Source organism: Toxoplasma gondii, chromosome V, assembly GCF_000006565.2.
Source record: "Toxoplasma gondii ME49 chromosome V, whole genome shotgun sequence".
Lineage (NCBI taxonomy): Eukaryota > Apicomplexa > Conoidasida > Eucoccidiorida > Sarcocystidae > Toxoplasma > Toxoplasma gondii.
The window spans coordinates 1558756-1584118 of record NC_031472.1 but is presented as its reverse complement, the minus strand read 5'-3'; the positions used below and the strand labels follow the sequence as shown (position 1 = coordinate 1584118).

General features: G+C 53.1%; 3 protein-coding genes across 3 annotated transcripts in view; 2 read left to right on the top strand and 1 right to left on the bottom strand.

The window, feature by feature from the left end:
* The window catches only part of TGME49_286932 (ATPase family associated with various cellular activities (AAA) domain-containing protein), a gene marked incomplete at its 5' end in the record, with an annotated part of 48845 nt that extends 44489 nt beyond the window's left edge, over positions 1 to 4356 (top strand). Inside the window, 6 exons of the mRNA XM_018782000.1 lie at positions 341 to 512; positions 1000 to 1262; positions 1791 to 1939; positions 2619 to 2875; positions 3448 to 3683; positions 4168 to 4356. Coding sequence (XP_018637766.1) covers positions 341 to 512; positions 1000 to 1262; positions 1791 to 1939; positions 2619 to 2875; positions 3448 to 3683; positions 4168 to 4271 — 1181 coding nt within the window. The 3' untranslated portion in view covers positions 4272 to 4356. The remainder of the gene's footprint in view (positions 1 to 340; positions 513 to 999; positions 1263 to 1790; positions 1940 to 2618; positions 2876 to 3447; positions 3684 to 4167) is intronic.
* Positions 4357 to 4550: 194 nt separating this feature from the next.
* TGME49_287040 (hypothetical protein) lies at positions 4551 to 7914 on the bottom strand. The gene is made up of 3 exons (XM_002369269.2): positions 7582 to 7914; positions 6906 to 7062; positions 4551 to 6347 (listed from the first exon to the last, which is right to left on the bottom strand). Exons 2-3 carry the CDS (start codon positions 7030 to 7032, stop codon positions 5428 to 5430), a joined length of 1047 nt encoding a protein of 348 aa, XP_002369310.1. The 5' UTR covers positions 7033 to 7062; positions 7582 to 7914; the 3' UTR covers positions 4551 to 5427.
* Positions 7915 to 12103: 4189 nt separating this feature from the next.
* Positions 12104 to 24733, top strand: TGME49_287160 (internal kinesin motor domain protein). Its single transcript, XM_018782001.1, has 14 exons — positions 12104 to 13943; positions 14648 to 14826; positions 15268 to 15494; positions 16020 to 16140; positions 16472 to 16521; positions 17016 to 17093; positions 17581 to 17667; positions 18150 to 18331; positions 19280 to 21827; positions 22044 to 22138; positions 22561 to 22667; positions 22891 to 22959; positions 23279 to 23409; positions 23804 to 24733. Exons 1-14 carry the CDS (start codon positions 13839 to 13841, stop codon positions 23896 to 23898), a joined length of 4074 nt encoding a protein of 1357 aa, XP_018637765.1. The 5' UTR covers positions 12104 to 13838; the 3' UTR covers positions 23899 to 24733.
* The last annotated feature ends 630 nt before the right edge of the window (positions 24734 to 25363 follow it).

Sequence of the window (25363 nt, the reverse complement as noted above, 5' to 3'; positions counted from 1 at the left end):
GTCGGGAACATGGCGAAACGTTAAGCAGATTTCCATGCATGGTGTGAGATCTCGAGTCGTCTCTGTACAGTTTGTCTAGAGTCGCGTTGGAAGGAGGAGTTCGATCCTCGTATTCCGCACCGAACAAACCGTCTACGAGATGTAGGTTCCTGGTACTGGCTTTGAAAAGAGCGACGCTCTCGACTTCTAAAAAGAGGCTAACTTAGCAAGCGTGACCCCCCCCCCCCAGGACTGGGAGAAATCGTCTCAGGGCGACAACCGGGTCAAATGCGTTGAGGAGGGTCCAGCCTTCACTTGAAACGCCGACGTTTGTGTGCACTTGTTGTCCGTCTGCGTGTAGGTCTACAGCGCATCCCGTACGCGGGGTCGCTAGAAGCTCTCAACCAGTACGTGGAGACTTTGCCTGTAGAAGACAAGCCAGAATTGTTTGGGTTGCATCCGAACGCCACTCTCCGTCTCCATCAAGAGAGAGGCGCCTCCCTCATTCAGACCGTCCTGAGAATTGCTTCGAGGTGAGCCTGCGAGAATCGCATGCGTCCAGAAGAAGCAGCCTACACAGTTGTCAGTCGGCGAAAAGCGACCTACCTGTGGTTTCAACAGGGGAGAGGGGCGGAGCCGGGGGCGAAACGGCGGTCACGAGCAGCATTCCCAAGCATGTGAGACAAAGACATGGATTTAGAAAGAGATGGAGGTGTGTTCTGATCAAACGCGAGTTCTTTGCGACGAATTAGAAAAGGCAAGCAGATACCGGGATACCTCGCATGTGACCGCAGAGAAATACCGGGGACAAGTCTTGCGTAGCCAACTGTGAGGTCTGGTTGTCTCTGAAACACTGAGGGCCTTTCTCTCATCTCTTGCGTGTCTCTCCTCTGGCTGTCCGTCTGCTCTTTCCGTGAGGCCGCCCCTCTGCACTCTGTTCACTGTCCCCGCATCCGTCTAACCGTCGCTTAACTCGTAGCGAGCGTTCTGCTCTTTGTGTTTCGCGCTTCTTCGATGAAGGGAAAACGCCACCGTCTCTGCTGGAGGTGCGAGGGAGGATCAAACGCTGCAGTTTGCCTTGCTGATGAAGCAGAAACTCCCGCCGGTTCTCAAATGGCGCCCTGTCTCGGCAGATACATTTGAAACTCCAAACGGAGAGCGACCAATTCCTCCAGGCATGGCTGCACCTCGGAGAGACCACAGACGCGGCAAAAGCAGCCGCCTGTCAGGTGCCGGGGAGTTAGTGTCAGACAGCGAGCATCCTGTGAAACCTGAGTCGATGGGTACGCGCTTCCTACAAACTGAACTCTCGCCATGAACAATGATGGTTTAGTATAAACGCGTAGGACCTCTCCGGGAACAAGGGAAGAGATAGTCGCTACTCCACCGTAGAGGATGGAAGTTGCTTGTGGCAAAGCACCCTCCCTCCGAATTGGCCACAAACTTCTCAGGGCGCAGGCGATGCGCCCCTGTCCGGAATCCAGGCGGAAAAAACGGAGCAGTCTTCTGCTCCCAGCTTCAGATCTTGCGTTAAAATCGGTTTTCATATAGATATAGATATATATATATGAAGAAAGATAAAAACGGATACAGACAGACAGAGATACGTAGTTAGTACGTGGACCTTAGAGGGGGAAAGTCGGGTATATGTATAGAGGGGAGGTTGTCGGCGCGCTTTCTCCTCTGTTTCTGGATGAGTCGACCAAGTGCATTTGTAAAAGACGAGGGCCTACGGTGGTCAGTGGAGTCTCCACATACGTCATTCCCTCCTGTCTTTTCCGGCGTCGCGTTCGTTTCTGTGCGTATTTCAGCCGTCTTTCTGTTTCAAGAAACAGAGCGATTCAACGCTCTTATCAACCTCGTGGGCGAAACATTGCAGCAGCTGGAGCTTGCCGTCAAGGGTCTCATCTCTATCACGGGAGAACTGGATGAAATGCACACATGCATCTCGAACAATCAGGTGAGAGGCAGCGTTTCATCTGAGAGGCTTCCTCTCCAGCAACCTAGGAGCGCCGCGAACGGGAAAAACACCTTGCTTACCTATCCTTATTTTTCTGTGAACATCTCTGAAAACGGAAGCTCGAGAAGCTCTCCGCAAATAGCCTTCCACGTCTGAAATAGTTGCCTCTAGAGCTGCTCTGACCTCCGCTGCTTCTGTTTGGTGGCAGCATTTTATCGAATGCAAGAAAACACTTGGGGAAACAAGAAGAAACGGCTGGCAGAAAAAAGGTCGAACCTAGGGTCTTAAACCGAGGGTGGCTCCGCATTATGGGGACGCCTAGGTTGATGGCAGCCGCGTACTTGTCACGCACATCCCTCTGCGCTTGACTGCGGCCCCTCTCTCTCGTTTGTGCGAGTATGTGCTCTCGCGGTGATTCGGAACGTCACCTGCAAATGTAGAAAAGTCGGTTAAGACAGGAGAAGGCGAATCGAGAGTTGTTGTCACACCGCATGCGAACGCCACTCCAGAAACGCCTTTTCCACAGTGACTAATGGCGCGTACGGCCACAGTGGCCATTCCGAACAAAGCAGCATACAGAGCCATGGCTGCATCTGCGGACAAGAAGGTCCAGGCAAACCCCCGGTCACATGCTCACATGAACGTCTCTCGGCTGCCAAGTCTTGTGGCAACTGCTCAGGTCCCGCCGCAGTGGACGGCGCAGGCGTATCCGTCGCTGAAACCGCTGGGGAGTTGGTTCGAGGACTTTTTACAGCGCGTTGCCGCCCTGCGGCGATGGACAGAGAGCGAGAAACCTCCAGTGGCATTTTGGCTCTCAGGATTTTTCTTTCCCCAGGGCTTCCTCACGGCAGTGCTGCAGAACTACGCCAGAAAGGTCTCGGCGCCAATCGATGCTCTTGGCTTCACGTTCCACGTGATGAGTACATGCAAACCTGAGTACGGCAAAACGAACGTCTTCCCGGATGCCGTTGCACTCATCAAGAGGGTCCTCCTAGCCAGCGCACTGCAGAATCTGTTTCTACATGCAACCCAGGGAAATAGTGCGTTTCAGTGTTGCATCGGGACTTCCTCCAGGATCCAGGATACCAGGTGCATGACCCAGGCGTCGTAAAGGTATTTGTGGAGCAGGGACGCGTAGGTTCTTTTTCTTCTGCAGTGAACCTTCAAGATCTAAACCAGTAGTCCAACTCGTAGTATATACTCCCCAGGAAAAGGTAGTTTATATAAACCTAGGAATTCCGTGGCACGCTTCGCCGCATGAGGTTGTGAAACAACAGAAACTCTCCGTTGCGAACTTCATGAGAAACCCTCGAAAATTACTGTGTGTCCCTACATCGCAGAGTGTGTACTGCACTGTCGACCCCCGTGGAGTCTGACGAACTTTTTCTGTGGTTGTTGCCTTCATCTTCTCACGTCTTGTTGAGAAGCCAATACGACGGAAATCTCATCCTGTCCGGATTTTGCTCCTCTGTGTGTTTCTTCAATTTCTGTTTTCGTGCGGTGCTCAGAGAGCTAGTCGAAGAGGACACCCTTGAGGACAGTTGCTACGTGTATGGTCTCTACATCGACGGAGCGCGGTGGAATTACCACCGGGAAGTCATTGACGACCAGCTTCCCGGAGCCACGCACGACGTCTTCCCCGTGATACAGTTTCAGCCTGGTGTCCGGCCAGCTGTCCTTGATGCAGATTACACCTGTCCTGTATATAAGACGATGCGCCGTGCGGGTGTCCTTTCATCGACAGGTACGTCATCAGCTACCTTCACACTATTGGATCAACTCCTGGAAAGCGAATGATCTACTTCGTTTATTCCTTTTGTCTCTCACGTTCTACACAAGTAAGGAACACGGACTAGTGTGACTGGCAAGTCGAGTGTGAGCTCAGGGACATTGGTAGTCCTGAGGGTCAGAGATTGGGTGGAGAGAGCGACAGGTACGCGAAATGCACGCCAGTGCCGCTAAGCTTTTCACACTCTGTGTTCCGAGCTCGCGGACGCTAAGGCATGCGGCGCTCGTCAGTCTGTTTCCGCAGCAGAAACAATTGCCTGAAGGCAAGCCACACTTTCTCAGCGCCACTACTTGAAGAGTATGCAGCAACAAGAAACTCACACAGAAGTATCACTACCATATGTCGTCCGAGTGGCAGTAGCCCCCAGGTCGTTTGTCAGGTGGTGGAGTTGAAACCTCGGCGTGCATCTCGTCTATGACGCCCCCGTTCGCTTCTGTAGGCCATTCAACCAACTTCATTACCGCCATCGACCTCCCGACAGACCAGCACCCGAGCAAGTGGATCCTACGCGGCACAGCACTGATCTGTTCTGTAGAAGACTGAAACTCATCTATGCCACTAGCTTGGTCACACACGCCGCATCCAGCAAACCAACTGAGTGTGCGCTCATTTATCTGTAGCTGCCTTCTACAGTGAGTTTACAGGCTCTCCGCCACAGCTCAATTATCCATCCGTTTTGTCACTAGTCATTCCTCTCTTCAAGTGGACGCAGTACGTCTGAGGTTCCTCGTCAGTTTTAAGCGGACATATGCGGTCGCAGACTGAACTGACACGTTAAACTTGCGGTCACCCAGTGACCACGTCTGTGTTGCCTTTACCAATTCCCTGTGTACAGTGGATGTTGCATACCAGCTTGTACGTTCAGGGTTTCCCCTAACGAGCAACAGACTGTGAGAATGCGACCAAACATGCAAAAAGTGAAACATCGCCTAGAATCGCAACACCCTGACATCCGTTAGCTTCTTATATAGCTATAGCACAACTATATTCGATACATGGAATCGAGTAATGCTACGTCGCTTCCGTGCACGACGACTTTAAGTCTTGGAGCTCCTTATCACCGCACCTTTGCGCCATTCACCGGTAAACATGCGGAGGCTCAGGCCCTCTCGTCACCCCTACGTTGCTATGCGAGGCAGCGCGATGATATGATGCCACTTCCCTCGAGTATCGAGTGTACCTGTGACTCTGGCGACATTCACAATTATCGACGTGGTCTCTTGAGTGGTTGTGCTGTGTGTGACGAAATGGACATCGATACGGAGGAGAGGTCTCCCTTTAACATTTTTTTCGCTTCCACACCTGATATCGCATCAGGTGGTGTTCGATCCGCGTAACATTAAATCTTGTACTCACGGTCTGGCAGGGTACAAGAACACTGGTCACTGTAAAACGGTTTTTTCCAAAACACGACGGTTGTCAGAGACGGTCGAGGTGTGCACTAGTCCAGTGCAGAGAGATGGCCAATCCACCTTGACGCCTGATTGAAATTCATCAGAGGGTGAAACAGTTGAACGATACAAGCCTACAGTTTCACGATGCCGGCAGAGGTGGCACAAGATCCGACCCGGGCTGACTCGATGTCACTCCCAATCCTGACAGTCTGTCGGCTGAGGACGGGCCGCACCTAGTTCGTCGCAATGGCAATACTAGGTCAGAGTCCGCAGGAGTGTGTCGCTGCATTTCGTTAGGCTACAGTTTAAGCACTCATTCTTTGCTTGAGGTCAGCAGTCACGAAGGCACGCAGCCCGTCGAACCCTGCATCATCGCTCTTGGCGACGATGCTCACGACGTCCAGGCCACAGGAACCGAAAGGCACATTCACTGTGACGCTGCCGTACTCGCCGGTCTCCTGCTGGTAGTCGTAGATAACAGCGAGGTTCTGCCCGTCGTGGTAGATGAGGGCGACAAAGCCGCCAGTCAGAGAAGGCTCGCCGGCCATCCTGCCACTGTGGGACGTCGACGCGTTTGCAACGGTGACCGTTTTCTCCGCGCGATCGATTGCGACATTGAAGCAGTCGCTGATCTTCACTTGCATACGGCTCGGTGCCGCTCTCGCCATAACCTTCAAGATTGCCTGGTCCATAAACTCAATCTTTTCGAGCACAGGTGCGCTAGGTTCCACTTCTGGCGCGTTCTCCTCGGGCTGGCCCTCAGACTCGGGGTTCTGGGTCCCCTCGGCTTCTTCCTCGCACTCGTCACCATTGCAGGACTCCTCAGATCCACTGTTGCTCTCACCGGTCTCACCGCTCTCAGACTCACTCTCCTGCTCGCCGGTTTCGCCGCCCTCAGGCTGAACCTCCTGCTCGCCGGTTTCGCCGCCCTCAGGCTGAACCTCCTGCCCGCCGGTTTCGCCGCCCTCAGGCTGAACCACCTGCTCACCGGTTTCGCCGCCCTCAGGCTGAACGGTACCTTCTCCGGCTTCTCCGCTTCCTTCCGGCTCCGGTACTGGCTCTACAGTTGGGGGCTCAGTTCCTGGAATCCGGTGGCACTGCTGGTTGCCATCACTCTGCCTGTTCTCGAATCCCTCCACACAGGCGCACAGGCGCGAGCCGGATGGCGCGACCTCGCAAGTTGTGTAGGAACTGGGTTCGCCGCAGCCGTTATTGTGGCATAATTCTGCACGTATTTAACAACGCACCTGGGCCACCATTCGCCATGAACGGGTATATTTCACAAAAACTCGCAGCACTGACTGTTGTGTAAGAAACGGATACCCTGTCGACAGCATTCTACTAAATCTGCATAGAAACAACCAACCATCAAGTTCGAAGCAGGCGTCAGCTCAGCAGGACTCCTAGAAGTGTAGGTCCCCCTATCTGCACGTAGTTCCTAAAAAAGCTGCCGACGCATTCCTCTTGGCGCCCAATGATGCCCCCTACACATTTGCTTAACGCAAAGGTAACAAAGACTCTATTTGTGATGTTCGTGCATATCACTTTGCAACAAAAATAAGAACTACACATTTCGCATGGAGCCTTCCGGTGAGAGGCAGTTTGTTCCAAGATCCAGTTCCAGAGCAGAGGGTCCCCGGTGGGGCATTCTACGTGACGACAGCTACTCGTGGAAAACGACGGGTTCAGGTCCCAGAAAGTATCGGAGCACGTCGTCACGGAGGAAGGCCTGTGAAGCGAAGCCGAGTAGGAAGAATCCTGCCGGAAGGTGCTCTGTGCTTACCACGCGGAATGCAGTCACCCAGCCTCTCGCTGAACCTGCCTCCGTTGGCGCAATGAGTATCAGCTGTCGCGGAGCCTGAGCCCAGGATGGCGACGGCCACCGCGACGGTGACGCTGGCGAGCTTCATGTTGGGAAGCTGCTATTTGATGATGGGGTTCTACAAAGAAACAAAACGTGAAGCATCACACGCCAGGACGTTGTCGCGTCGGTCATACGCAGAGCCCGAGTGGTAGCAGCAGGGGTGGAGAGTAGAAAATTGCTGGTGAAAGCCGAACGATTTCTGAAAAGTAAACAACGGAACCCTAGAGACTAACTTCCACTGTCCTCTGCCCCCTCATTTCTGACAAACGGCGCTTCGCCACTACAGACACACGGCGGCGAGTCGCGCAAGCTCTGGTGAGTGTGCTTGTGGGACCTTTGGCTGCAAAGACGTTTTTCTGTGAAGGCCACTAGTGCGTCGAGAAGCGGAGTGTGCCACCCTGGATACCAAACTACCACTAAAACCAAGTAGCTTCCCTATCCGACGGCGCGAGAAGGTAGTACGCAGCGAGCCATACTACGTTCGTACCGGAAACGAGCACGCACGCAGTTAGGCCGCATATACCCCCCGACCGCCCGCCGAGCTCGCTGGCTCGGAGCGTTAGCCAAGCTAAGATTGCTTGCTTCGTGGACTTACCAGAGAAACAGGCGACACCGGGAAGGTGGAAAAAGGAGAGGAAGAGAGTGAAGAAGTTGGAGATGCCGGCCAGCACTGCGTTCGAAAAAACGAGGCAGCCAGGACGCTAGAAGTCGCCGCCGGACAGGCAACGGGTACTGAGGTAAGTCGCCGATACCGCTACAGCACACGTCCCCCGTCCAAATCGACCTTTTTCACAGACAAACAAGGGCGAAATGCACAAGCGTTAGCAGAGGGAAGTGATTAAAGGGATATGAAGGGAAAAAGGACGGGCACTGAGCGACAGCGACGCCGTGGAGAGGAGATCGAGTTTTTGCAGAGAAACATGTTAAGGGAAACCGGTAACCGTCGGGGTGGTCATCGGAGAGACTGCGCCTACACGTGTGACGCCAAGCCGCCGGGTCGCTACTCCCAGCTAGCGGCAGGCAACATCGACTGTCAGCCGCAAGTGATCGCTACCCGGGCGGTCGACCCGCGTGTTTACTACGGCGCGCCCCTGCCATGCTTTTTCAAAGAGTCGAGAGACCCACGCAAGGGAAAAGCCTTTCGACGGGTGCGTCGTCATCAGCGCACGGCATCGCGATCGCTGGCACCGGTGTCTTCCGCCTTCTCCCTCTTGGGATGTGTGCATCGAGCATCCGCCTGGAACGCCAACGTCGCTAGCTGACCAGGGAAGCTCTGGAGACGTTAAACATCCGCCGGAAAAACGGGGATGGAGCTCCTGCCCTGGTTTTATGAGCAAAAACGATGGGTCCACTTTCCTCCCTTTCATGTGACAAAAGCCCACCGCGGCGATACGCAGATCTTCGGGACAGCAAGTGGACCTCTGTTCCGCGCAAGTCAGGCGACGGATTCCACAAACTTCCAGCTTCGTATACGGGCATTCAGTGAGGTGCACCTGGCGCAGTCTAGAAACAGCAGTTTCCGCTACCATGCGAGGCTGCGAACCGGGGAGTTCCGTGGAATCCAAAAAAGAACCGGAAAGACCCGTGTAGGTGTTGCTTTTTACTTTCAGCCGGACCATCCCCGCCTTTTTCGAGGGTAGTGGGGACGAGCTAACCGTCGTCCCGGTACTGCCTGTCAAAACGGTATCAAGGAGGTGAAGCCTGCAGTGTAGTGTGAGGAAACGAAAGGCTAGGTATAATCTGGGAGTCTGTGGAGCTTGTACCGCAGTTCCTGTTGTTTCACTTCCCCGACGCCTTCTGCGTTCGCATGTTACTAGCGAGTGTCAAGCCCCGCTTCACGAGTTCAGTTACTGAAGTTTCCACCGACATCCTTCGTACCCCGCGTTTTGGCGAAAGGAGGAGATCCCTGTCAATACGGGATGTTGCTCTGGTACAGATGCGATGCGCCGTTGTTGACTCCAGAACGTAGAACGCTTGATAGGCAACTTTCAGCAGTCGCGAATGAGGTACACGGTTAGCACTGCCGTCACTCGAGTGGATTGCGCGGGATAGTGATTCAACTGCTTCCTGAGCGTTGATGGGGAAACGTGGGCGTGTTTGTGATGGGGACGACAACGCGAGGCCGAAGCAAACGACTGGCCGTGACACACCGGTGGCGCAAGTCGGGTGATAGAGTCGCTCTTTGTGGCGGCAGTACTCTCCAGGACGAGGGAGCGGAGTATTGTCCAGCTTGACACTCGCACCATGTACGCCCATCGATAAAGCTAACCGAGTTCCGTTACCGAAATCGAGTACTCCTTTACAAAAGTGCCACGGTGTCGTCGTGCAGCCAGACTTTACGACGAGAGTGACACTTTCTGTGGCTGAACCTATTCGACAGCAGCGGGAGACGGCTCAAAGCGCAAGCACATGTCGACTTGTTACAGCATGAGGCTGCCTTTTATGGCCATCGTTTCACAGTCGCAGGGATACCCACTGTGAACCTACAATCAACTGAGCACAGCCTTGCATCAAACTGGACGTGTGGCAGACAAAAAAGGGAAGTGTGGTTGTTTGTAGACACTGCTTTTAGGGAAAATGCCTTGTGAAATTGGGTGTCAGTTTATGACATATCACGTGGCGAAGTCGTTTGCGTACTATCGAAGAAGCGGTACACCATATGATGTATCACTAATTCTCGTCCTCAGTGGATCTCGAGACTGGTTAAGTGTGAGTCGCACTTCATTGATAACCAATGGTAGAAAGGAGTACGTAGGAGAAGCCGCGAAAGGCCTAGGCTTCCAAGGGTCTCATATGGCAATTATAAGTACCCTGAGGGTGGGGGGTTGCGAGCCGACTTCTGTGACGTTGAAAATGTCAACGCCAAAAACTAGTCAAGGCCTCCACACTCTCCACTTTCAAACACTAGCACACGACTGCGGTTCCTTCTTACTAGGTGATGGCATCTTCTGTGCATCAGTCGTTTTAGCGTGTAGGCCACGGTCGGAAAACGGGCCGTGCAACAGTTTCTGTGCAGGCAGGGAGGTTCTAGAGTTAGTTCCGGATTTCCACCGAAGAAGCTTCAGTGAAAACAATCTTTCCTACTGGACTGTTTGTCGTAGCCGACAACGAACAGTTCTTTGTCTCCAGCAGGCATAGTTGTTCGTCGTGGAGGCCATTATTGGTGAGGAAAGTGCACTCGCGTTCGCGCGTCCTGGATGCAGTTCCCTAAGTAAATCACTTCTAATTTTAAATTTGAAGGTTTCCCTATTCGAAGATCTTCTTTTAAACCATGTATATATTTATGTATCTCTTTTACATTTCAATGTAGAGTGTAGATCAAATATTTCATCAAATCAAAAATTCAATTTCTAAAGAATCTAAGTCTTTTTTCTTCTACTGTAAATATAAATTAATTAATATCAATATAGAGCATATTAAAAAGTTAACTAAATTAATTATAAATATATCGAACTACGTCAACTTTGCAAAACTTCTGAGGGTTCGAGTCCCTTCTCCCCTATTCACATTTGAATATACTTGTGGCTGTGTGGACAAAAATAGTGAGCTCATAATTCCTAACAACAAGTCGGCCGAGTGTGCTAATCGGTCAACAACGAAATCGCTACAGGTCGAGGACGCAGGAGAAGTGAACCATGGCAGCAGGGCATCGATTTTTTCGTTTCACTGGAAGAGAAGGGAGGAGGAAGGACTGGAGCGGTCCCGTAGCGCCTCTCTTGCCCCCTAGCGCCGTGAGATGTTCCGTCCGCGTGGAGGTGAGACTATTTTTGGTTCTCTGTTGAGTTGATCTCTACAAAAGCTGCATGACATGACAACGAACAGTGACGTCCTAAATGTAACTGAAGCTGAAGCTCGACAAAGGACCTCGTACTCAAGCTTTTGAGGCGACCTGCCTTTGGACAGAAAAAACTCGTCTTCACAATTGCGAACTAGTGAAGGCACAGGCCCAAGCAGCAACGGCTTGTGGTCAAACGAATGGACATGAGGTTAGACCAGTTTAACACCAGGTGTAAATATAACAGAGGTAGTCGTGATAATCTGTGACCCATATTGGCATTTGTTTACTTCCGTGTCGCGTCTAATTCTTGACTTTTGAAACATTATGCCGAATGGATTTAGTGCTGCAGGGAAGAGATGCCCAACACCTCTAGCCGTCTTATAAAGTCCAGATGGTGGTTGTGTACATCAGTCATAAATAACCCATGCCTATCAAGTTCCTTGAATAGAGTTAGCTCGCTGTGTGCCCACACGACCGGACCTAGAGATGGTAAACAAAAACACTGCGCGACTAAACCACTACTCCGGTCACGTTAAGAGATAATCAGGGAAAGCTACTAAATATTCCTGACTGAGACTATCGCTTCCACTACAGCGATACTAAACTCAGCACGATGGTACTGATCATCCTAGCCTCTCAGTAGCATTTCTCTCGCCGTCAACCGTTTTTACATAACGCCTTCAACATAACCGATGTTGAAGAACCTCAGTGCCGCAGGATCTTAAGATCCAGCAGTTTATTTGGTATGCATCTCGGTAAGTTTCTGCCCCCGCATTCGTACTGAATGGAGATGTGCTGCACGTGAGATCCTGACCACAGCCTCTGTTATAAGATAACGAGAACAAAGTTCTTTTTGGCTGTTCTACACCACCACTCACTGCTTAAGGGAGGTAGAAGTGCTGCGTATCAATCTTCTACCGGTGTTCAAACAGATGTCCCGCCCGGCACTCAAGTATGCAGTGGTAGCCGGTGTCCCGAGTAAGTTGCTGTGGAGCGTCATTTCCTGTAACCAGAGAACTTCTTTTCCCTGAAACACACTTCGCTTCTTCCCCCTTTCCGCCTCCTAGGGACAAGACATAGAGCTACAACACCACCGTTCTCTTGAAGACAGTGCATATTCGGCACTTTTTTTCACCCACAGAGATTAGGATTCAGTCGCCTTTGTGAACTCATTCGGAATGTGGAGTTTAGAGACCACGGAGAACAGAAACTGAGGATTTCCCCGTGCTCCGCGCCTCTTTTTCGCGGTTATGCAGGCGTTACGATGTGACCCCTCGAGTAGTGAGGCGTAGCTGGGCAAAGGCAGCGAAAGACGTGAACGACCGCACAAAGAACCAGAAAGCGGAGAGCCGTGTCGCGCGAAGAGATTGTAATCAGCACCGTTTCTCTCCCCCGATATCGCACCGTACAATGCACACTTTCCTATAATATTTGCTCCTCACAGACTCGCGTCACACTTCACTCGAACCTAGCAAGTTTAAACCTTAAACCACACCAGCACCGCGGTTCCGACCGCCTTCGCAGTTTCCGACATGGCTGCATTACCCCCCTTTGTTTCTTGTTTGCGGAGCCATTTGCAACTTGTCACACACACGCGAGATCCAGATGGACTTGATTTCGCAGTTCCCGCAATTGTTGAAATATCAAAGTGACGAACAAGCACGCGAGTTTTTTCTGTGGCAAAAGAAAGCGGCGGCCGGATGGAGTGATCGCCACCACGTTGTTCCACCCACCCAAGTTGTGTAGAGAGCTCGCGGTACAGCGTTCCTGCTTTTCACCGATTGTGTCCTGTTTCCTTCTGCCTTTCCTTTCCGCTAGTCTCTCCGTTCTCTCTCCTGTTTCCCAGCGCCTGTGTACACGCTCCTCGCCAGCACGGAAAGACGTTTCTGGACAGCGGCAGCTCGACAATGGGGGTAGTTCCTGGAACAAGAACCACTGAGAATGGAAGCGCGGCTCCGCAGCGACGAGTCTGTCGGAGAAAATCGTGAATTGCAGGCGTCCCGAGAGAGAAGACACGGTTTCTGAGCACTGAGGAGGCCAGGCGCGGTTCCGCGCTCTGTGCCAAGGTCTTGTTCCTGACACGGCTGCCCGGTTTCCTGTGTCTGTGTTTGCAATCTCGTGTATGAGACAGCCGACTCATTTTCCGGCGAATTCTTCGACTTCTCCCTTCTTCGCCGCACTCCCCTTTCCACTGCCGTCTTAGAAACCAGAAGCCAGCCGCGTTTCTCACAACGTTCAGAACTGGAAGAATACCCTGTCTGACTTGCTTCTGGTCCAGGCGCTTCGTGCTCTTGTGCCCCCGTGAAGAGTCTCTGAGTTTCTCTCCGCGCTGTTTTCCCCGCCGCGTCGCTTACAGCGTTCGTCCTCACCCTTGTGTCTTGGACATTCACCCACAGTAGCGAGCTGAGGGACTTCCGGGTGAATCCAGCACAGGATGAAACTCACCTGAACGCCGTCAGTCCCGCAACTGTGGCCCGTCAGTGCTGGACGCCGAAACCCAGTGCACCGCACCCGTGTACGCTCAGCAGTTTGCCGTTGCGGCGCTCGCGAGAACGCCTTGTTATTTTCATTTCGATCTGTGTGTCTCGTTCCGGTTCCCCAACTTGTCTGGAGAAAGGCGAGGAAAGCTGTACACTCTTCGAGTTCGCCCTTGACTGTCCGTGACGCGTTCTCGACTGCCTTCCTGTCCGATGTTTTCGCGAGCTGCTGTACAGACGCCGCGGCCCGCCGTTTCATCTAATTTTCTGTTTTCTGTCTCCCTGGACTCCATTGTAGTTCGCAGCTCTTCGTTCTTGTCCTTTCTTCAGTCCCGGTCGCCAAACAAACACCTCTTTGGCCTCACGGGGCCCGCCGCCGTCTCCTCTCTCTGCCGTCCGCCTCTGCTTCCCGTTTGCCCTGTCTTCTCCTGATCGTCGATCTCTCCGTCGCCTCCTTCTCTTCTCTCACTCACGTCGCCTTCAGTCGTAGCCGCCGTCCTCAACTTCGCTTGACCTTGAGACTGCCTCTTCTCCTGGCGCTCGCTTCGTTTCTGTCTCTCTCTGGCGCCCTCCACCTCTCTTCCCTTCGCTCTGAGGATGCTTGCTTCACCTCAGGGCGACCCGGAGACAGGTGTCTCCCCTGTCTCCGATGGAGCGTGGCGCGCCTCCGTGGGCGGCCGTCCTCGCCCCGACACCAGCGATGTAGGCAGTGGAAACAGTGGAGAAACTTTATCTGAAAAGGGAGGTTTTCGTCTTGTTCAGCGACTCTGCGGCTCGTGTGTGTACGTCGTCCTTTGTCTTCTTGCTGTGCAGTTTTCCGGGCAGGTGCTGTGAGCAAGGTGAAGAAGGCAGGCAGAGTCCCTGCCTTCTTCACCTCTGCAGGCTCTCGGCGTAGCCTGGCTGTCCGTCTCTGGACTCGCTTCTGTGTCTCTTTGCTTGAGACAAGCGCATCCTGAGAGAAGTCTTCTCACCTGTTTTTTCCTCGCGTCCCCTTCCACTCTTCACTGAGTTCTTCCAAGCCAGCGGACTCCCATGCTGTTTTCCACCTGAGTGGACGCCTTTCTCTCTTTCTCTCTTTCTCTCTGACGCAGCCTTTTCTGTGTTTCCTCTTCTTCGTTCTCCCTCCGTTTTGTCTCTTCTTCATTATCCTTCTTTTGTGCTCGCTTTCCGTTTTCGCGTTTTGCCTCCCCTTGCTTCTCACGTCCTTTGTCTTCTCCTGCTCCGTGTCGAGCGGCGCTCTGTGTGCGTCTCTCAGTTCGTGGAAGGCGCATCTCTGCCGGTGCGACTTCCAGACAACTGGTTCAGATCTAGACAGGCGCTGTCCACTCGAACATGGTCTCCGGTGTCGGCGCGATATGAGAGGTTACACTCGTTTCGCATGTCCACGCCTCTCTTCCTTTTTTCAGCGCGGCGAATCGGACGCTGGATGCACTGCTCGCACCGCGACTTCGCCGCCTCCGAGGAGCCTCCCGAGAATTGCCGTCGTGGTTCGCAAGCGCCCTTTGAACGAAGCAGAGAGAAAAAGAAATGAGGCAGACCTCGTGCAAACGCGCGGCAGAAATGCAGTCCTCGTCGACGAACCCAGGTACAGGAAGACCCCCAAAAAAAGATGAGGTAGTCACCTACACAGAGACACATGCACATCTATACGCATATATACACATGTATACACATATATATACATATACACATATATATACATATATACATATATATATATATATATACATGTATATCTTTCTGTATATTTATGTTGCGGAGACAGAACGTGTGGGAGACAGGTCGAGGAGAGAAGAGAGGAATAGAGAGAGATGAGAGGGGAAGAGATGCCAATTGAGGTAGGAGGGCAGAGAGAACAGAAGGGAGAGGAGTGTCTGCTTTTTCAATGAGAGTCACGTTGGAGATGACACCAGGCCTCTTTTTGAGTGTATGTCCGCGCAGTGCGTTGCCTCTCCGGCGCGGCCTCTTTTTCGCGCGCCTTCCCCCGTTCAGTGTGTCTCTGCACTTCTGGCTCTCGTCTTTTCAGAGAGAAGGTGGATTTAACGCCTTACGTCATGCGTCACGAGTTCCGAGTCGACTTCGCCTTCGACGAGAAGAGCACAAACGACGAGGTGTACAGAGCAGTCGTTCGGCCCCTCGTTGAGGCCTGCTGTCTCGGAGACGCCAATACCTCCTGCTTCGCGTATGGACAAACGGGAAGTGGAAAAACCTACACGATGCTCGGTCCCCAGCCTTACGGACGCGGTGTTGAAGGTAAGGCGACAGAAGCTCTGGATCGACTTGAACGGCGAAGGTCGAGTGAAACGCGTAAAGACTGCTGTCTGGAGACAAAAAGACCTCTCTCGCAAAGTTACATATTTCCACGCTCTGCAGTGTGCATACATAGAATACCTGGTGACAGATGTCGAATGCAGGAGTGTGCATCTCATTCATTCCGTCTGTCCACCTTTGCTTGGACATACATGCATTTGCAGCGGTCGGGATGTCTGTGGAAGTATGTCTCAACATATCTATAGATCTACCTGTATGCGTATACATGTATAGACAAATACACATGTAGACAAATACATGCATATGTGTGTGCATGCGTAAATGTGGATGATTCTGTCGTCCTGCGTGGCGCCGTCTCTGCACGTCGACTGAACAGAGGCGTCTTCTTTTGTCCATCTTTTTGAGGGACAGCGTAAATAAAGGAGTAGTCGACTTTCGGCGTGGAACCCAAGCGATCCGTTGTGGATGGATCTGCTTAGAGACGGCCTTGCATTTGTTTGTGCTCAGCCGGCGTCTTTGAGCTCGCGGCGGAAGATATCTTCAAGTGTCTCGAGGGTGGCGAGAAGGACGCCTTCGTCTCCTTCTTCGAAATCTACAATGGAAAGCTCTTTGACCTGCTGCAGAACAGGTTCGTGCTCCTCTCTCGGGAGACGCTTCTTTTCCGAGGTCTTGACTCCAGCTTCCTTACCCCAGCGGGTTTTTTCGTTCGATGTAGCACCTGTCGCATCTGGATAACTCACTGCCAGTCGACCGGCTCGCAACGTGACTTCGCGTCGTCCCTGAACGGCACTGTTCTAGTATACGGCGCGGTTTGTGCATGCAGTCAGTGCAGGAAACGTTGCGCATGTGTGAAACTTCTCGAGTTGTGCTCTTTCTGGCGCATGCATGCTGGCTGGAGTCGAGAAGGCTCTTTAAATAACTGTCCTTTGCCCGTCTTGGCCGCTGCTCGCGTTCTTCAGGAAACTCGTTGCGGCGCTGGAGAATGGAAAAAAGGAGGTGGTTGTCCGCGGTAAGCTTGGAGAGTTCGTTGGCGGAGTATCACAACGCAGGCCAGAGAGAGAGAGAGAGTCCGCGAATTCCTCTCGAAACGAAGTTTCTTTATCTAATTGTATCTCTACGTATACATACATACATATATACATATATATATATATATATATATATATATATAAATGTAAATATATCCACGCCACTATTTGCCATGGACATCCACCGATCAGTCCATCTATCCACGCACACTCTTATATATATCTATTTATATATTTGTATGAACCGGTATTTATTCGCACTTTTGTCCGAGTATACGATCTCAAGTGAAAGCTGGGTACCATACGTGTATCTTGCAGTTATAGTTATATATATATATATATATATATATATATATATATATATATATACTCCTGCTTCCTTCTGACTGTGCGTTACGGCTAAGCGATTTTTTTCGGTGTGGAATGCTCTCTTTCGTATTTTCGATTGTTCTTTCTTTTCCCGCCTCTCTCTCAGACTTGCGGATGGAGCAAGTGCGTGACAAAGAGATGCTGTTGTCGAAGATGATCGAGGGCATCGAACTCCGGAAAATCGGTGAGGAATCGAGTCGCGTCGCTGAAGAACGTTCCTCTCTCTGTATGGCCTCGTGTCTCTGCCTTGCTGTGTGTCACAACTCTTTCCTTGTTCTCTGCACGGACTCAGGCGCCGAATTCCCTTTCCTCGCGGGCGTCTGCCTGCTCTACTTTGGGGTATCTGTCTCCATATAGGTTTGTCGCTCTTCCGATTTACATGTATCTCTCCATCTGTGTCCATCACCTCTTTCGATCTACTCGTTTTTCTCCGTATCGGTCTCTTTCTCTGACTTTTTGTCTCCATCTTTCTCTGTCTTCTTGTCTCCATCTTTCTCTGTGACTCTGTTTATGTCTGCCTCTCTGGGTACGTTGCGTGGTATCGTTCTGCTTCTGCGTCGCGATGTTCTCTGTGTCCGTATACGTTGTTGGACTTCGCCAGATGCGTTTTGCATTCGCTTTGTTACACCAAAGGAAGGCAACTCGATGTGTGCTGCGGTCCTGGGGTTCAGGCGTGAACTCCGTTAATGACGAATCCTCGAGGTCCCATGCGATCCTTCAAGTTATCTTTAGAAAGAGAAACTCCGGCGAAGCATGTGGTGAGAGTCAATACAGCGAGTTCGCAGACACTTGCAGTCTGCTCTTCCTCTTTCTCGTGGTCTCTTCCTCCGTCTCTCTCTCACTTTTTTTCTTCTTGATGTCTCCTTTCCGTCACCCTCTCTCATTTTTCTCTTTTCCTGTCTCTGTTCTGCGCCCTTTTGTTTTTTTCTCCCTTTCTCCCCCTCTGTGTGTCTCTCCCTCGTTTTCTCTCTCTGTCGCTCCTCTCTCTTTCTCTTTCTCCCTCGGTTTGCGTCTCTCTCTTCCTGTGTATCCACCTCTCTCTCTGCCTCTCTTTGTTGTTCTCCCTCGCGTCCTCTCGGATTGTCCCAGGCCTGGGCTCGAGTCTCTGCTCTCTTGCTCCTGTGTCCTGTGCGTTCGTTTTTCCTGCGCTCGCCGGCTGCCACTGTCGCCTCGCTCCAAGCTCTCGCCCCTGCGCGTCTCTTCCCTCTGCATCTGTCTGCTTTCCTCCGTTTTCTTCTAGGCCGCATCGCCTTCATCGACTTGGCCGGGAGCGAACGCGGCGCCGACACTCTCCAACACAGCAGGCAGACGCAGCAAGACGGCGCCGGCATAAATCGGTCGCTTCTCGCGTTGAAGGAATGCATTCGAGCGATGGATCAAGACAAAGGTCACATTCCCTTCAGAGACAGCGAACTGACCAAGGTAGACTTTGCTGGAACGAGAGCCGAGAGACGCATGCATCTTGGACACAGGCGCACCGTACTTCTAAGCAGGGTGGTCCCCAGACAGGAGATTTCCTTCAGCGTTGTTCACAAACAATGGCTCACTTCTCTGCGCGCGTAGCCGAACGGACGCCCAGCTTCGCAGACGCAAGGAACTGATGACACCGTTGCAGTTCCTGCAACGCTGACCAGAAACGCATGCAAATGGCAGCGACTGCACAAGGAAGTTTTCTCCCAACAGCGAAAGAGCAGGTGGCATCTTTTGAGGAACGAAACGCGAAGAGAGAACAAAGGAAATCAACGGCAGAGAGACCTAAAGCTGTCTTTTTTAAGATCATTTACATGTTTTCCGTGCAAGTGCTAAAAACATAGAAGTTTTTGTCAGACGTCTGACTGCGGGTCACAGAGACGTAGGTCGAGAAAGGCGGCCCACAGACAGCAAGCTGGCCAACGCTCAACACGGCAAAAAGGGTGGACGAATCCTTTGCATGCATGCGTACCTGCCTGTTCACGACTACCTGGTCCTCCACGCATCTTCCCCGAGATACTCACGCAAGCATGCGGTAGAAATGCACACAAATAAGTCTGGACGCTCGTGCCAAGACGCATGCGCTTGTTAAACGTTACTTTCCAGCCGAGTAGAGTTTCACAGTTCAGGGTGGCGGAAACTCGAATCCTCGGACTGTATCCGCACTCGGGCGTAGCTTCTGCTTCGTTACCGGGGTGACATATTATCTATGCTTTTAGACCGAAACCTACGCGTAAGTATACATCCACGCTTATAAATATATATATATATATATATGTATATAAATATATGTATATATGTATATATATAGATAGAGAGAGAGAAAGAGAGCACAAACATAGACAAGAGTTCTACTCTTTTTTCGCATGGTTTGCATGTGTTGGCGTCTCGTTTTTTTAGGTTCTTCGCGAGATTTTCGTGGGTCGGAGCAGTCGCAGCGTGATGATCGCGACGGTGTCTCCATCAACATCTTGCTGCGAACAAACGCTGAACACTCTTCGCTACGCGTCTCGCGTTAAGAATTTTCGTCAAACTCCACCGCAACCCACAGCGGTGGTCCCTGCCTCTTCTCCCTTGCCACCACGGCCATCTAGCAGCACAGCGGAGAGCTCCAGTCTCGCCTTCAGTCGGTCGATCTCCTCGGCGAACGCTGCTGCTCGACAAGCTCGCGCGTCGCTTCCCTGCATGCATGCCGCGTCCAGCGACGGTCTCGGGACTCTGGCGGAGAAACTCCCAAAGAGTGGCTTCGACGAGCCGCACTTGGGCGCGCTCGGAGAGTTTCCGACCCCACATCTCGCGGAGGCAACTCATGCCCTCTCGCCTCTCGAATCCGGCTCGCCGTCGCGTGTCTCCGCGAAGGGCGCACGAGCCAAGGGCGAGGGCCTGGGGCGCGCGGGAAGCGCGGCGGGCCCGCGGGCCCAAGGCTCAACGCGGTCGCGCGCGCGCCCGGAGACAGTTCCGGCGCGGTCGAGTTTGGAGAAACTTCACGAGGAAGCGTCGAGCTCGAGCGACGCGCGCGCAGAGACAGACGCGGAGATGCACGCCAGCGGACCGCTGCGCCTCGCTGCAGGACTCGGCCCAGGGGTCGCCGCAGGCGCAGACGTCCAGAGAGACAGGAGCAGCTTGAGCGCGAGCACTTGTGCGCCGAGCTCTTGTGAGAGACTCTCGAGCTGCGGCAGCGCCCAGACGGCTCAGAGGCGAGCGGCGAGCGTGCGACCAAGCCGCCCCGCAACTTCGCAGGCATCGCCGCAGCTTGAGCGTCGAGGCGGCGAGCCAAAGAGCGCAGAGGACGCGGAGCCGAGCGGAGAGAGAGACAAGAGATACAGGGGGGCCTCGAGTGGCGGTTCGGTCGCACGACCCGTGACGGGGCCTGGGCCGAGCCTCGGGATGGGCCGTCCGTTGACGCGGTTGCAAGCGTCGTCGGGAAGCAGCGAAGAGTTTCGGAGCTCGCAGGACTTGGACGCCGAAGAGGGTGAGATGGAGAACGGGCCTGCGTTTCTGGCTACGCGCTCGACGTCGCGGAAACTCGCCACGGGCTCCAGAGCCGCCCCCGAAAGAGCCTCGCTGCTGCCGCGGCTCCGCGGGACTCGCGCGGCCTGCGCCTCACCCTTCGGAGCCTCGCGGACGTCCCTCGGAGCGGCTTCTCCGGTCCCGAATCTTCCGGACTCGGCGTCTCCCGACGTTGAGACGCTGGGCTTCGGCTCCGAGCCAAAGACGACGCGCGGGCGCGGCGGCGAGGCCTTTGAAATTTCTTTGGGGAGTGACGGTGGGCGTAAGAAGGGTGCGTTGCGCGCGGCGCTGCCCAAGGCCGAGGAGAGTTCCAGCGAGGCGACCCCGCGCAGCGAGGGGCTTTCCGCGACGCGCCTGTACAAGACGACGCGCCTGCTCGGGAAGCCAGTCGCGCGCAGCCGCGGCCTCCGAAGCGCAACGGCAGTCTCGGAACCTAACGCGCAGGGTGTACGCGAGAAGCGGAGTTCGGACGTGGAGAAGGGTGACTCGTCGTCGAGCGAGAAGGACGCGAGTGCACCTGGGAAGGCGCGAGGCGGTGGGCGGCCGGGGGCGGCGTCGACGCCGCCTCTGAGTCTCCTGAGAAAATCTTGGCTCCGCGCGAACCACGAGCAACAGGCCCAGGACGGCGCCCTCGTCTGTCCGGACGGCAGCAGCATCATCTTTGTGCCGCGACACGGGAGAGCTCGCGAGGCCTCGCCCCTCTCGTCGCGAGAGAAGAAGCCTACTGCCACTGCCTTGGCGCGCTCTGTCGGCCCCAACGCGAGTCCGGAAGACGCGGAGATGGCCGAGCGTGCAGACGGCGGTCTCGGCCTCTCGAAGAAGCGTCGCGAGGACGAGGCAGAGGCCTGCGGCGACGCGCGGCGCGACCAGCGAAGTGAAGACGCCGCACCCCGAGGAGCGCGCGTCACTGTGCCGTCCTACCTTGTCGACAAGGAGGAACTGAGACCCGCGAGCGCGGCCGTTCCCCCCCGCGCGGCGGCATTTCCGTCCAAGCTCCCCAGGCCCTCGCCGGGGGCGCATGCGCCGGGCCTCTCGCTGGACGCCGGCCTCGGAGGCGACAGAGAAAAGATAAAAAGTCCTGTCGCTGTTGCCCTCGACGCTTCCTCCCAACGCCTCCTCGCCCACCTCCTGCCGCGCGCGGGCTTCCGCGGCGCCACACTCGCTTCGCCCCGGCGCGCTCCCGAGCAGGCGGCGGCAGGCGAGCGAGGCGAGGCTTCAGGTGATGCCCCTGCCTTGGTCAAGCGGAAGAAGCAGGGTGAAGAGAACGCGCGGGATGCGTGCGTCGCGGAGTCTGCGAAGGGAAGCGCTCGCGAGGAACGCATTCACTTTGGGTGTGGGCGAGAGCCGCAGACCATTCTCCAGGAGGCCTTTGCATGCAACGCCGACTACCACAACCTCGACCTCGCCGAACTCGACAGACTTCAAGACGCCGTCGCCGGTGAGCGAGAAAAACACAGAGCATGCACGGAGAGAGTAGTAGGACGTGGAAAACCAGCGTAGGAGACAGAGAAAAGACAACGAAGGTCGTAGTAGGGACCCCCGTGAGTGTTGAAGTCCTCACTGTCAGTTATTGGGCGTTGCGCCTCTTTAAGATCAACATTCTGTTCTTAAATTAAGAAGTAAAACTTAAAAAATCGGCTTTGGCTTTTTTCAGATCGAAGGGACACATGCATGCAGCAGCTGCTGCAGCTTGCGAAGAAACGCGCGGAAGAAGCTTCGAGTCGCCACGGCATCAATGAAAGCCAACAGGTGAGAAATCCTTCAACTCCTGTCTTGTCCACCTCTCCAGTACTTTCTTCAAAGCGACCCCCTAACTTCAAAAATCTTCGCTTATTCACGTACATTTCCATACATCCATATATATAAATACATATATATATATATATAAATATATACATATATATATATATATATATATACGTATACACACACATATTATATATGTACATGCATATATATCTGCACATCTATGAATGCAGGTCTGCGTATAAATGCATGTGTGAACTTGAGTGTGTATTCGTCTTTTGGATCCTGGGATCAGAAGAGTAACGAGTGTGGTGAGACTGAGCGTAGAAACAAATGTGGTGTCACGGTGGAGAGGCGTCAAGATGGAACATGCGCAGTGCCTTCAAAAGAGAGACGCGCGTTCCCTGGCTCTTTCGCGGACTCAGGACATCTTGGTCTGCCGTCTTCATCAAGCGAATCCAGGAAGCAGCGAATTTGGCGAGTACATGAGACAAAGAATGGAGGCAGACTTCCGAAAGCTGCTGGCGATGCGGTAAGAACAGAGTCGAGCAGGCGAGAGGCGGAAACGCTTTCCAGAACTCGTTCTGCGGCAGCGACATGGCAAACTGGGCTTTCAACCTTCTATGCGTTTCGTTCTCTCGCCTTACTCGAGCCGGTGGAGGGCCAGAGCGGACCACGCAAAAAAAGCATACAAGATTTCCGGAGAGGAGGTCTCACGTTCTGTGCGCGTCTCGCTTTGTCTCTGTTTACCACAGGCAGCTTTGGGTCGAAGCAGAGGAGCTGAGGATGCTGAATCGCCTCCTGACGTCGGAGTATCAAACGAAGTAAGCCGATGCCAGTTTATATACGTAAATAGATTCACGCTCCCATGCCTTCATCAGATTCCGGAAGGCAGAACTGCCAGCTGATTCAAGATCCACATGCGTGTCCCGCTGTCTTCGTATATATATATATATATATATATATATGTATATATATATATATATGTATATATATATATATATGTATATATATATATATATATATATATATATATATACTGTGATGAGTGTGCATTCACAATTCACATTCGCATGCAGACATGTGTACATACAGCATCCTTTTCCAGGAATATGTCTGCGTTTTCTCCATGTATTCTCGCAGATCGGGAGCGGCAAGGGCTCCTGCCCCCGGTGGGGCATTGCCGGAGGCAGGACTGTCACCGTCCTCTCGCAGGCTGGGGGCCGGCGACGGAGACAGTGCGTCGCCGTCTTTCTGGAAGAAACCGGATCTTGGTAAGAGAGCGAATGCAGAGCGAGCATCGGAGACGGCCTTTTTACAGACTGCGCAGATAAAAGTCAGGGGAAGTTAGGTCGCGCTTCAGAACTTCCAAAGAGAACAGGGAATCGTGGAATGTTTTTGCATGTGCAGATTTTCATTTGTGGTGTCGGGGTACGCGAATTTTTTCTTTTTCAAATATGTTTGTCCAAGAAGGCTCGGGTCGTGTTTACTGTCGCTTGCGCGAATGTCTGGTTTTCGTGCTTACGCGGTGTTCATTTCTAAGAAAAGCTGCGTTTTAAAAAGCCTGCGAGGCAGAGGCGGCCTCTTTCGAGGGAAATTCGCAGCCAGAAGAGACACAGCGACTGGAGGCTAGAAAAGCAAACGAAATGTTTTGCGTCCTTGTTTCAGAGACGGCGAGAGACGTTGAAATGACAGAGGCCTTTTCTTCCCCGCCGCTGCTCTCCGGGTGTTCTCCCGTCGCAGAGAGCGGGATTTCTGCGTAGAGCGAGTCTCTGTGGCTTGCTTGCGTTCGGAATGGTGGTGCTTGCACCGTAGACTCAGGCGCGAAATCCTGAACGCGGGAGTTCCACAGAAAAACCAAGGGCGCCTTGCCACCCACGAGACTACATTTTCGAGAGCCACAGGCGATTCTAAAATTCGTACAAAGACAATAGCCTTTGTGGCGTCAGGGACCGGAAGGACGCGAGCGGCTTTTCACCCGCATGGCGGTTGCCACTCCGCATTTGCGCCCATCGAGAAAATGAAAAACGTTTTCTACTCTAGCAACTGGTATAGATGTATAGATGGTCGAGGGAGGACGCCGTCTGAAGAATGTGCCGGTGTCAACGTTTGCAACGGCGCGTAAGAAGTCCAGTGGTTGCCGTAGGCGTAGGATAGAAAGGCGTTGTCTGCCCGAAGGGTTCAGAGGGCTGGAAAAGTTGATTGTCCTGTTTCCCGCTCGTCGCAGCTCTTTTTTTCTCGACACTGCATGCACTGGGAACTGGAAACTCCACAGTCTGCAGTGGATTTGCGATTTTTTCCGTGGGGCATTTGCCAACAACTGCCGCTTCGAGTGTTCTGGCGACGTCGATTTTTTACTGCGTTTTTGTCGCACCCCCAGTCGACTGCCATGTTTCTTGTGAAGATGTGTGGGTTATCGTCAATGTGGAATTACGTTTTCCTGGAGGGGGCGGGTGTGGGTGGCGTCAGACTTCGTCGCCTCATCTCATCGCAAAATTGGAAGGAACTTGGGTGTCACCTTTTTCCCCGCAACGCTTGTTGCCTTCCTGTCCGTCTCGTGTTCATCGAGACATGGCGCGGAGACAGCGACTCTTTGAGCAAGATAGTTTTCTTCTTGGCTTTCCTGAAGTCTGATTTACCATGGCAGTGCACGCACACTGGAAGAAGGACCAGCCTTGAACGTGATGACGCTTTTGTCGCGATAGGTGCAACACTACGGGCTCAAGGCGAGAGCTCAACCTCTGTCTTTCAACTCATTCTGAAACCTGTCGAGATTTAGCCTTCTGGACAATAAAATGCCAAAGTCCGCAAGGAGTTATGACTGAAATAGAACGTCCTATCCGGATTCGCGCTGCTCGTTCCACAAGTTGGGGAAACCGACACCGCCAACTGGTTCTATGCTTGCACGAAACAAACTGTTTTCACGATCACGCCTTCCACGCTACGTCTTCCAGCCACAGTTTTCCTGCGTTGATTACAACCACGATCCGGTGCTGCTCAGAGGCTTTTTCCGAAACTGGTCTTTACTCCTGGGCGTGGTCAACTAGTTGTCATTTTCGTGTTGTGTTTTCCGGCCAACATATCTGTGCAAGACACGGAAACGCGAGAATCATTTTTGCGAGCACTGTGCAGAGGATCCTCGTAACTTTTGTGTCCCAATCTCGACTGGGGGATCGGAAGACGGTGTTCCAAGAAATGAGGTCGGTTTGATCGCCGTGTGTCGAGAAA